At 41.7% G+C, this 12,463-nt stretch overlaps 3 protein-coding genes across 3 annotated transcripts; 1 reads left to right on the plus strand and 2 right to left on the minus strand.

Annotated features, from left to right (window-relative positions):
• Positions 1 to 3,701: 3,701 nt before the first annotated feature.
• Positions 3,702 to 4,536, minus strand: LOC126655811 (uncharacterized). Its single transcript, XM_050350123.2, has 2 exons — positions 4,391 to 4,536; positions 3,702 to 4,320 (listed from the first exon to the last, which is right to left on the minus strand). The coding sequence occupies exons 1-2, from the start codon at positions 4,481 to 4,483 to the stop codon at positions 3,826 to 3,828; spliced, it is 588 nt and encodes a 195-aa protein (XP_050206080.1). The 5' UTR covers positions 4,484 to 4,536; the 3' UTR covers positions 3,702 to 3,825.
• Positions 4,537 to 6,343: 1,807 nt separating this feature from the next.
• Positions 6,344 to 7,586, plus strand: LOC126657065 (uncharacterized mitochondrial protein AtMg00310-like). Its single transcript, XM_050351689.1, has 2 exons — positions 6,344 to 6,374; positions 7,228 to 7,586. The coding sequence occupies exons 1-2, from the start codon at positions 6,344 to 6,346 to the stop codon at positions 7,584 to 7,586; spliced, it is 390 nt and encodes a 129-aa protein (XP_050207646.1).
• Positions 7,587 to 10,882: 3,296 nt separating this feature from the next.
• Positions 10,883 to 11,641, minus strand: LOC130014839 (secreted RxLR effector protein 161-like). The gene has a single exon (XM_056103790.1). The coding sequence runs from the start codon at positions 11,639 to 11,641 to the stop codon at positions 10,883 to 10,885; it is 759 nt and encodes a 252-aa protein (XP_055959765.1).
• Between the last annotated feature and the right edge of the window lie 822 nt (positions 11,642 to 12,463).

Genomic DNA, 12,463 nt, shown 5'->3' on the forward strand with positions numbered 1-12,463 from the left:
GCCATACAACGCAATACTGGGGAGACCATTCCTCCACGACTCAGCTGCCGTGACAAGCATAAAGGCACTAACCATGAAGATACCGACGAAACAAGGAATTATCACGATACAAGGAAACCGAGCCGAGGCGAAAAAGTGCTACGAGCAAGCAATAAAAGAATCAGGCGAAGCAATGGCAATAGAAGAAATCCTTAATCACGACATCGAAGAAAAAGAAACAGCACCCGAAGGCGAAACAAAGAAACTCCAACTCGACAAGGAGAAAAGAGTAAATCTCGGCGCAAACATGAACCCAAAGATCGAAAGCAAAATCACGGCCATGCTGAAAAACAACGTCAAAACCTTCGCTGCTAACGCATCAGAAATAGTCGGAATAGACCCCCAAGTCATTACTCATGATCTAAATGTAGCAGAAGCGGCGAACCCAGTGAAGCAAAAGAAAAGGAAGTTCTCGGAAGAAAAACAGAAAATAATCGCTGAAGAAGTAGAAAAACTGGAGAAAGCAGGATTCATACGAGAAGTCCACTACCCCGAATGGGTAGCTAACGTAGTTATCGTAAAGAAAGCCAACGGAAAAAATAGAATGTGTGTGGATTACACCAATCTAAACAAAGCGTGTCCTAAAGATAGCTACCCTCTCCCAGATATCGATCAACTCGTGGACTCTACTGCTGGACACGCGATGTATAGCCTAGCCGACGCAGCTCAAGGCTACCACCAAATTCAGATGAAGGAACAAGACCAGGAAAAAACTTCATTCATCACGGAGGGAGGAACCTACTGCTACACGGCAATGCCTTTCGGCTTGAAAAATGCTGGAGCAACATACCAAAGACTTATGAATTTCATGTTCAAAGACGAGATAGGAAAACGAGTCCAGGTGTATGTAGACGACCTAATCATCAAAAGCGAGAAGGAAGAAACCCATGCAAAAGATCTTGAAGAAACATTCAACATACTGAATAAGTTTGGAATGAAGCTGAACCCTGACAAATGCACGTTCGGCGTACAAGGCGGGAAATTCCTGGGATTTATGATATCTCAAAGAGGAATAGAGGCGAACCCTGAGAAGATCAAAGCAATTATGGACATGAAGGCACCAAGAAGCATAAATGAAGTTCAAAAACTCAACGGGCGGATCACGGCACTCGGTAGATTCATGTCTTGCTCAGCAAAAAGATGCTTGCCTTTCTTCAAAGCCCTCAAAGGAACACAAAAATTTGAATGGAATGAAGACTGCGAGAACGCTTTTGAAGAAATAAAGAAATTCCTCGTCACCCCTCCATTGCTAAGCAGACCGCTGAAAGGGGAGACACTATACCTATACATCAGTACCACGCACGAGACCATCGGGACAGTGCTGGTGAGGGAAGAAGATAACGAGATGAAGCCAATCTACTACATTAGTCGAGTCCTGAAGGGCGCGGAGACACGATACCCCGAGATCGAAAAAATGGCACTGGCCGTATTGACCACAGCTAAAAAGCTAAGATACTACTTCCAAAGTCACAACGTTGTGGTAAGAACAAATCAACCATTGCGAAAGGCGATCCAACGACCAGAAACTTCCGGAAGATTAGTTCACTGGTCCATCCAACTCAGTGAACACGACATAAGATACGAACCTCGTCCGACTCTAAAAGCACAAGCTTTGGCGGACTTCGTAGCAGAAATAACTCCAACCGAGACCGGCCAACCCAAACCAGCCTTGGTATGGGAACTCCACGTAGACGGAGCGTCGAATGAAAAAGGAGCTGGAGCAGGAGCCATCCTCAAAGGACCCGAAAAAATCAGAATCGAATATGGAGTAAACATCCAATTCGCCGCCAGCAACAATGTAGCTGAATATGAAGCCCTAATCGCGGGCCTCGGCCTCGCATTAGAAATAAGAACGGAAATCCTAAAGATCTATAGCGACTCCCAGCTGGTGGTAAATCAGGTCAAGGGAGAATATCAAGCCAAAGAAACAGGGATGATCGAATACCTGAGTCAAGTCAAAACACAGCTCCAACAGCTGGAAGCACAAGGAGGACAATGGGAAATCATTCAAATCCCAAGAGAGGAAAACACCGAAGCCGACGCCATCGCCAAATCAGCATCAGAACTCGGAGATCTATTCGCTAAAATGCAGTTAAAGGAAATTCTCGAATCGCCAAGCACCAGAAAAACAGAAGTCATGGCAATCGAGGAAGCCGACTCCTGGATGACTCCATTGATCAACTATCTAGACCGTGGCGAGTTACCAACAGACAAAGTCGAAGCCATTCGCACCATCAGAAAATCTGCCAACTACTCTTTTCACAACGGAGTTCTTTACCGAACCTCATTAACTCATCCATGGTCTAGGTGCGTCTCGCCTCAGACAGGAGAATCCATCTTAAAGGAAATCCACGAAGGAATATGCGGCGCGCACAAAGGAGCAGTCACCATAGCAAGAAAAACAATACTCCAGGGATACTACTGGCCGACCATCAAAGAAGACGCGAAAGCATTAGTCAAGAAATGTGATAAATGCCAAAGACACGACAACATCAGTCGCGTACCAGCAGTGTCTTAAGGATCAATGGAAAGCCCATGGCCGTTCGCCACTTGGGGGATTGACATAGTTGGACCGTTCGAAACGGGAAAACATCAAGTGAAATTCCTAATCGTCGCAATAGAGCACTTCACAAAATGGGTAGAGGTAGCGCCTGTCGCAACCATCACCGGAGCCAAAGTAGAGGAATTCTTCAAGAACGAAGTAATATGCCGATTCGGCATACCCCACACTGTAATAGCAGACAACGGCAAACAATTCAATTGCAAGCGGTTCAAGGCATTTTGCAAAGGACTAATGATCAATTTGAAATTTACTTCGGTGGCGCACCCTCAGACAAACGGAATGATAGAAGTCACCAACCGAACCATAGCACAAGGAATAAAAAAGAGACTTTCTCAGTATAAGGAGAACTGGGCAGAAGAATTATACAGCGTTCTATGGGCATACAGAACAACTCCTAGAAAAGGAACTGGCGAAACACCTTTCAGGCTAGCCTACGGCACTGAAGCAGTAATACCAGTAGAAATTGGTATACCTAGTATCAGAGTAAACTATCTAGAAGAAGAAACTAATGAGGCTAGAACAAGGCTATGTCTAGACCTACTAGAGGAGAGAAGGGATGAAGCGGCAGCCCGAGCCGCTACATACAAGAAGCATGCTGCAAGATACCATAACAAAAGAATGAATTTTAGAGAATTTCAAAGAGGTGATCTGGTCTTACGAAACGCGGAAGTTGGCAGAGGAAATGCAGGAGTAAAGAAAATGCAGGCTAATTGGGAAGGCCCCTTCATCATAGAAGAAGCCACTGGCAAAGGCGCATATAGACTAAAGACAATAACTGGGTCCATGGTACCCAGATATTGGAATGTAGAACACCTGAGAAAGTATTACCAATAGATTAATTCATGGCATGTAATTATTTCTATTTTTGAAATAAAAGGCGATTTGGCGAAACAAATCTTATAGGCTCGCTCGAGACCTAATACATACAATTTAACAAGAGTCGTTTGAATCTTAGTTAAAAAATAATTTAGACTCGTCCGAGTCGAATAAATAAAAGGATCCGTTCGGACCTACAAATAAATTACACCAGCAGAAGTTTAGATTAACTTCTCATAATAAGAAACGAGTTTAGATTAACTCTACAACTAAAGAAAAGCAATGGTCAAAAGATCATTATATTAACAGAAGCAAAATTACAAAGGATCCGCCTACGATCCAATACAAAAATAAGGCAAAAGCAAAAAATACAAAAAAGCAAAAATACAGAAAGAAGAAAATAAAAATTAAGCCTTCTTCAGAGCATCTTGCTTCTGCTTATCAAGCTTCGCCTTCACCTCCTTCGCCAAAGAAGCAGGATCCAACTGATTGACTCCAGAAAGATCGACGCCAGGATTCTGCTCCCGCAGCTTTGCCCCGATCGCCAACCGGTACTGAGTCATGACTTGGGAATAAAAGCTCCCAGAGTCACCCAATCGCCGGCGGAGACGCCCCTCTTCTTTCTTCAGATCATCCCTCTCCATAGTGAGAGCACCTGAAGAAGACTGTAGAGACTCGACTTCCTCGGACAAAGTTCGAACCCGAGCCTCTAAAGCGGAAATCTCCCGAGTCTTGGCAGATACGGAAGACCTCAGCTGCTGGATCAGACCAGTCGCCTCGCCAGCCTCCTCCTCCATCTTCTGTCTCTCGGAGAGCCAGGATTCGGAATCCTTCTGAAGCTTCTTCAGTTGATCCACCGCATCCCTTCGGCGGCGCTCCAAAACAGCGATGGACTGGACCACCTGAGAAAGAAAGCAACAAATAAGAAAAAAGAAGCAAATCATAATATAAAACAAAAGAAAAAAAGCATACCGAAAAACCGCCGAGACAGGCGAACTCAGCCAAATTATCGCCATGTTCGCGATCAATGGACTCAATGTCCTCTTTTATCATAATATTCTCCATGCAAGCATGAAGAATGGCGACGTTTGAAAGTCGAGGCGGATCTTGTGCGTCCGCCCAAGCCGCAAACCGAGGCGCCTCCTCGATAGACACCCCAGAAGATTTCTTCTTCTTGGGACGCTTGGCAGAAGCTCCAGCCTGGTCCTCAGCAGGACGTTTCTGACCGCCGGTAGGCAACCCCTTCAGAGAAGGAGCTGATTCCTTCGAAGGAAGCAAAGGCGACTCAGAAGTCGCAGCAGGAACTTGATCGCCGGAAGCAGGACCAAGATCCACCGAATCAGGCGTTGGATCCGGTACGGCGATCGTAGACGGATTAGGAACGCCACTGGTAACCTCGCCCATATCTACAGTCATATCGACATGAAAATTGTCAAGCAAATGTTCAAGAGAAGTCGACATCCTACAAAACAAAAACATAACAACAAAAGATTAGAAAAATACCTTCTAAAGGAAGACCCGCCAAAAGTATTTCACGGCGACTCAAATACTGTTCTAAAAGAACGCTGTACTTGGGCTTATCAAAACGACAATTCGACAGCAAAGACAGGGCGAAGTCCTTCTCCCCATCATCCAAATCAGGTACATTAGTAAGCGAAACCTTACTAAAAGTAAAACTCCGCGAAAAAGAGGAGAAAGAAGAGTGCTGAACCAAGAAAAACTTAGGGGTCCAACCCTTCAAAGAAGAAGGAAGACTAAAAAGAGATCGATTTGGTCGACCACCAGCAAAAATAAATTCCTCACCCTTTCGGCGGGAGAAAACATAAAAATAATTAAAAAGAGCAAGCGAAGGCTCCTGCATCCGAACCCTACACGATTCCATAAAAGAACAAAGAAGGCGAATCGCGTTCGGATGCAGTTGACCCAAAGGAACACCTAAATTATGACAGACCTCTACGATTAAAGACTCTAAGGGAAACCTAAGACCCGCTAAAAGCTGTTCATGAAAAATTACTATCTTGGAAGGCGAATCGGTGCTATGATTCGCCCGATACAATTTTGCCGGCCTCAGAATAACATACGACTCGGGAAAGCTAAATTCCTCGGCATAACCGAGTATCTGCTCTCTTGACAAGGAGCTCCGGGTATATTCTAGCTCGTCACGAGCACCCTTCGCCCCCTCAGTTACTTCTGACATTTTAAAATTTTTAAAATGGGGGGGAAACACGGAATGATGATGAAATTAAAACTCTAAAAGATCAAAAGAAAGGAAAAGAAGAAGAACAAGACGAAGAACAAGAAGAACAGAAGGAATAAAATGAAAACTGAAAAACTACCAAGAAATTAAATTAGAGAAAAGGTAAAATACCTCGCAAGCAAATACGCAGGATCAAAAGAAAGATAAGGAGCAACTTGAAAACGAGGAATCTTGACAGCAGAAGAAGAAAACCCACAGAAAGCTTGAAGAAATCGAAGGTTTAAGCAGTTGCAGAGAAAGCAAAGGTTGAAGAAGAAAGAAAATTGAAGAAAATGAACAATTATATAGCCTAAACCAAAGAAACTGAAAAGACGAGATCCCATAATTACAAATAAGGACCAACTAATAGCGCACGAAGACACTTGTCCTTCATCCAGTCATAACCCTCTACTGATGGACAACACGTGGCAACGCAGAATCTTACTAAAGATGAAACGTCGCTCACAAACATATGAAACGACTCGCCCGGAATACAAAACGACTCGCCCGTATAAAAGAACTCAGCTCCAAAAGAGCTAAAATCCACTAAGGCATAAATGCCAAACTACTTCAGCTCGCTTGCGGGGGGGCTAATGATGGATACCGAATCCTACTGTAAGTATAATGGAGCCGAGTTGCAGGAGATCCACTCTCAGGCGACACCGGACTCCCCCTGAAGATCCGAAGATATGAAGGAAATGCCGAATCTCTTTAGATTCGGTGACATAAAGACCGAATCCCGCGTGATCCGCCGAGAGCGCTTCGAGTCCGGGATTCGGGTAAACGACTAAATATGGAAATCTTGTCCTATTTGGACACAAACACTACATATGGAAGGATAAGCTCTACTTTAGGAAGATAAGACTATTTAGGAAGACGTTCCTAAATAGGATTCTTATCAGATTAAGGTAGATCCCGACAAATCAGGAGAATCTCTACGATACGGCCGAATCCCTACAAAGTAGGATTCACCTGCCTAATACAACTCTACTAGGTATATTCGACTACTATAAAAGGAGCACGAGGTATGCCTAGAATCACAATTACATTCATATACTCAAAACGCTGCTCAAAGCTCTAGACTGACTTTAGCATCGGAGAGTTAATCGGACAACCACCGTCCGGTTAGCTTCTACCCTGTTTTGCAGGTTCACTCACCGGTTCAGAAGGCAGACTCCATCAATTATATAGAAACCATCTTTACTAGTTATAAGATTAATTTTTTAAGAATTACCACTGATATATACTAATTTGTTACTATATTAGCTGTTTTCTAATAAGGGGTTACAGCTTAGTGATTATATAATAAGAAATATTTCATAAATTAATAATTTACTGCGTAATGTATATGGAATTTTTCTGTTATATGGCAGACTTTTATTCAATTCTATCAAAAAAAAATTGACTTTACCAAATTTAAAAGATAAACGGAATAGTTGAAAGAAATGATTTAAAAACCGGATCGACTGATTCAACCGGGATCCGACTATCTGTCTAGTCCAATTATCATCTTAACTAGAGTTATTTATTTATTACTATTATTATATTAATTAATAATTCCTTTCTTCTGCAGGAAAAGAAATCCTAATCAAAGCTGTAGCCACTGCCATTCCCACTTATGCTATGATGTGTTTTCGATTGCCTCTTTCCCTCTGTCATCGTATTCATCAATTAGTCCGACAATTTTGGTGGGGGCAAAAAACACATGAGAGAAAGCTGGCCTGGATATCTTGGCAAAAAATGAGCCACCAGAAATGGGAAGGGGGACTTGGTTTCAAAGACATTGCAGTTTTTAATCAAGCATTGTTAGCAAAGCAATTCTGGCGTATCATGAACAACCCAACCTGCCTGCTTTACAAGCTCTATCAAGGTCGGTATTTTCCAAACTCCACAATTCTTCATGGGCAACTCAGGGGTCGTCCATCTTGGTGATGGCGTAGTCTTCTTTGGGGTCGTAGTCTTCTTCTACAAGGGCTTCGTTGGCAGATTAATGGTTGTCACGACCCAATTTCATGGATCGCGACCGGCGCTAGGGTATTGGTATGGTCGTACCAAAACCCTGTAACCCAATAGCAACTAGAAGGGGGGGTTGAATAGTTGCCACTAAAAACTTTTGCGGATTAAGAATTTGATTAAATTAAACTAAACTAATGGAGGTTTGAGAAGGAAAAACACACAAGATTTATAGTGGTTTGGTGATTAACACACTCACCTACATCCACTTCCCTCAAACTAGAGGTTTCCACTAAACTTGGAGTTTTTACAAGTTCACTCCCAACTCAACCCAAACCAACAACTAACAACAACAACCTATAGTTTTTCTAGGCAAAACTACAAACCAAACAACAACAAGAGTTTCTAGGGTTCACTCTTAAACCAACAAATTACAAAGGTTTTTTACACAAGATTTGAAGATTGCTTGAGAGGTTTGAATGCTTTTGTTGTCAACCCTTTTCCATACACAACAGTATGATATATATAGGCCTCCAAACAATTCTTCACGTTACTCTTTTTGTGTGAAGCAAAAGAGTAACAAATCAGCTTTTTAAAAAAGACTTGCCAGACGGAGTTCGCGCCCGCCAACTCAAGTTTGCGCCCGCGAACGGCTCCTTGGGCAAAGTCCTGAACGGTCCTCTGCTGAAGTGTCAGCACCTCGTAGGGTGTAATAAATGACCGTTGCAACTCAACATTTTAAGATTTGAACTTCGCGCCCGCGAGGTATACTTGGCGCCCGCGAACTATGGTTCGCTCTCAATACTTGCTGAATCCGGCACTCGCGAGCCTCAATCCCATTCATGTCTGATTAAGTTGGCGCCCGCGAACAATAGTTGGCGCCCGCCAACTTCCACTGGACAGCTTGGTGATCGAAAAATTCGATTGTCGCTAGAGATGTCCGATTTGCTTTCCGATTGTTCCGGGGGGTTCCTACACACTTAATTAGAGTGTTAGAACCTTTGGTGTTAATTGTCATGGTCAAAATAGAAGAGATTGAATCAATTAAGGTCCAACATTCTCCCCCTTTTTGACTTTGACAATTAACACAAAAAAAATAGCTTGAAGACTAAACTTAGACTAAACTTTGTCTCCCCCTCAATTGATGCATATAATACAAAAAGAGAAAAGTTAAGTCAAGTTGAGATATCCCCCCCTTTGGCAAAATCAAAAAGCAAAAATAGACACGACGTAAGCATAAATTGCACGAGTTTGAATACGACATGAAAATCACAATGACATTATGATAAACATAAGAAAACACATGTGTGTTCCAACCACACTTAGAAAAACAAGCAACACAAAAAGACTATGAAAAGAAAACATGACATGCAAGTGAAAGTATGCAATGGGTAGGTTCAATCTTCATCATCATCGGGGTCTTCATTGTGAGGAGGTGAAGTGGAGGGCGAAAATGACCAATGAGAGTCAAATTTGTTCTTGAGATATGTCATCCCTTCCTTGATAGTATTGACCTCCCCCTCAAGCATTGTCATCCTTGACATCATATGAACATTTTGTCCATAAATAGTTTCAAACATTTGAGCTTGAGACATGGTTGCAAAAGGAGGTGGAGGGTTACTTGATGAGGCATGGGGATCCATATGTGGCCATGATTCACGCTTTTCTTGCCTCATTGCCCTTGCGGCTTCCTCAACATCTTCCTCAATATTAGTAGAGGAGATCCTTCTTTTTCTTGCTAGCCTTTCAATTTCACCACCAATGACATTCTCACCAAACAAATATTGAATGGAGTTGTCACGAACCAAGATGGCTTTAGAAGAATGCTCAAAATGCTCTTGGTCCAAGGGAGCACATTTCCAATGAAAAGGTTGAGGATTAGCATTCTTGACTTGAGAAGTGAGGGCTTTGGCCTTTTTGACTAGGCACGTCACAAAGGAGGCAACCCTTAGGTGACCCCCTCTCTTATCAAGATCAAAAAGGTAATTCATAAAGTAGAAGTCACAAGAAAATTTAATACCTTTTGTTGCAAGATAGAGGAAAAACACATCCTTCTTGGAAATTTTCTCATTGCCCTCACTTCTTGCATGAATGGAGTGAGTGATGATGCGATGAAGGATGAATAATGGTAGGGTCTTCAATGTCTTGGCGGTTGCGGAATTGGAACGATATGGTGTGATGGTGCTAATTTTGCCCCAAAATTCCTCAAAGTTGAACCGAACATGAGAAGGACATGTAGGATGCCCCCATTCAAAGCCAAACGCATCATCAACTTCTTCTCTTGATAGCCGGTAAAGCCTTCCTTGAACTCGAAAGGAGACCCCAAAATAACCAACTTCTCCATCTTCCTTGCGAATGATGTAGAGTGAAGAGAGTACTTCGCGAGTCAAATTTTCATACCCATCATGGTGATGAGAGTAGACAAATTTCCTCCACCCGAGATTGTCAATTAGTTCCAAAACATCTCTTTTCACATTGCTTGCTTCTAAACCCGTAAAATCTATGTAGCGACTAGGCAAAATGGGCCTCTCATGGAACTTACTAATCCTTAAGTTCAAGGTCTCTTGATCATGTGTTGGAATTTCCACTTGTGGTGGAATTGCTTCTCTTTGGCTAGTAGAAGGGCCTTGAGATTTCTTACTTTGTGTCTTTCTTCTCAATGAGCGAAGGGGGGAATCCATGATGCAAGTGAAAAATGATGATGAACAAGAGTATTTGATGAGAAAAATGAGTGATTTTGGTAGCAAAAGGTGTTAGAAATGTTGTAGAAAGTTGTAAACAAGAGAACTACTAAAGGGGAGTATTTATAGGCATGAAAAACGACTCCAACGGCTAGTTAACGGCTAGTTTGACCCATTAAATGCATTGAAAACCGTTACTTAACGGCTATTTTTTTTTGAAAATTCGAAGGAGTTCGCGCCTGCGAACTAGGGTTCGCGACAGCGAACTCTCACTGCTGAAAATTTCCTTTTTGAAGATCAAACGTCGCGGGGGCGAACAAGAGTTAGCGCCCGCGAGGTTTGTCTGGACACAAAAAAATTGACAAAATTGAAATTTTCAATTAAAAGGAATTAAGCCTTGATTTTTAAAAGTTGGAACACATTTGATGTGAAATGAGGGACTATTCAGTTTAATTCATGAGTAGAATCAACTAGCTAAGGTCCAATCATTTAATCATGTTATCACAATAAGAGAACAATAAATAGCATGAAAAATAACAACCATAGAACCAAAGAGAATATAAATTCGGATGCTTAAATCACATAGCAAACAAATCACAATAAGGTAGACCCATCAATCATACCAATTTCTCTTAAGATAAAAGACATCCTTTCCTCATTTAAGGGTTTTGTGAAAATATCCGCCAATTGATTGTTTGTATCAATGAATTCTAATACAAGATCTCCCAATTGGACATGATCACGCATAAAATGGTGTCTAATATCTATGTTCTTGGATCTAGAGTGTTGGATCGGGTTCTTGGACAAGTTGATCGCACTAGTATTGTCACATTTCAAAGGAATATGATCAACCACAATTCCATAGTCCTTGAGATGTTGTCGAATCCAAAGAACTTGGGTACAACAACTTCCCGCGGCTACATATTCGGCTTCGGCCGTGGACAAGGCAACCGACACTTGTTTCTTACTATGCCAAGAAACAAGGCAATTGCCTAGGAATTGACAAGTTCCCGATGTACTTTTTCTATCTATGACACTACCGGCATAGTCCGCATCCGAATAAGAAACAAGGTCAAAGGAGTTATTCCTAGGATACCAAAGACCTAAGTGTTGTGTGCCCATGAGATATTTGAAAATTCTTTTGACATGAAAATAATGAGACTCTTTCGGACAAGATTGAAAACAAGCACAAAGGCAAACACTAAACATTATATCCGGTCTACTAGCGGTAAGATAGAGTAAGGAACCAATCATACCTCGATATTTCTTTTCATCAAAGTTCTTACCACTTTCATCCTTGTCAATTTTAACATTGGTGGGCATTGGGGTTTTGCTTGTCTTACATCCATCCATGCCAAATCTCTTGAGTAATTCTTTAGTGTATTTGGCTTGATTGATGAATATTCCCTCATTACTTTGCTTGATTTAAAGCCCCAAGAAGAACTTAAGTTCTCCCATTAAACTCATTTCAAATTCATTTGTCATGCACTTTGAAAAATCCTCACAAAGCAACTCATTAGTAGCACCAAAGATTATGTCATCAACATAAATTTGCACAACAAGAATGTCTTTAAAACTTCTTTTGATGAAAAGAGTGGTATCCACTTTACCCTTAGTAAAACCGTTTATGATGAGGAATGTGCTAAGCCTATCATACCAAGCTCTAGGTGCTTGTTTCAATCCGTAGAGAGCCTTGTTAAGTTTAAAAACATGGTTAGGAAATTCAAAGTTTTCAAAACCCGGAGGTTGAGAGACAAAAACTTCTTCTTGAATAAAACCATTTAAGAAAGCACTCTTTACATCCATTTGATAAAGTTTAAAATTCATATGACATGCAAATGCAAGCAAAATTCTAATAGCCTCTAATCTAGCCACGGGGGCAAAGGTCTCATCATAATCGATACCTTCCTCTTGACTATATCCTTTGGCAACAAGTCTAGCTTTGTTTCTAGTAATGACTCCATCCTCATCAAGTTTATTTCTAAAGACCCATTTTGTGCCAATAATAGAACCAAAGCTAGGCCTAGGGACTAATTCCCAAACATTACTCCTCTCAAATTGGTTGAGTTCATCTTGCATTGCAATCACCCAACACTCATCATTGATAGCCTCTTCAATGGTCCTTGGCTCAATTTGAGAGAGAAATGCAAGGTTGTTAGAGGCTTGAGATCTAAT

The sequence above is a fragment of the Mercurialis annua genome, linkage group LG7 (genome assembly GCF_937616625.2).
Source record: "Mercurialis annua linkage group LG7, ddMerAnnu1.2, whole genome shotgun sequence".
Classification (NCBI taxonomy): Eukaryota; Viridiplantae; Streptophyta; class Magnoliopsida; order Malpighiales; family Euphorbiaceae; genus Mercurialis; species Mercurialis annua.

Coding starts and splice junctions, on each gene's coding strand:
- LOC126655811 (XM_050350123.2), bottom strand. CDS start 4,483: ATGGAGAATATTATGATAAAAGAGGACATTGAGTCCATTGATCGCGAA. Junction 4,321..4,390: donor CCTGTCTCGGCGGTTTTTCG/GTATGCTTTTTT, acceptor TTTCTTTCTCAG/GTGGTCCAGTCCATCGCTGT.
- LOC126657065 (XM_050351689.1), top strand. CDS start 6,344: ATGAAGGAAATGCCGAATCTCTTTAGATTCG. Junction 6,375..7,227: donor GCCGAATCTCTTTAGATTCG/GTGACATAAAGA, acceptor TTTCTTCTGCAG/GAAAAGAAATCCTAATCAAA.
- LOC130014839 (XM_056103790.1), bottom strand. CDS start 11,641: ATGGATGGATGTAAGACAAGCAAAACCCCAATGCCCACCAATGTTAAA.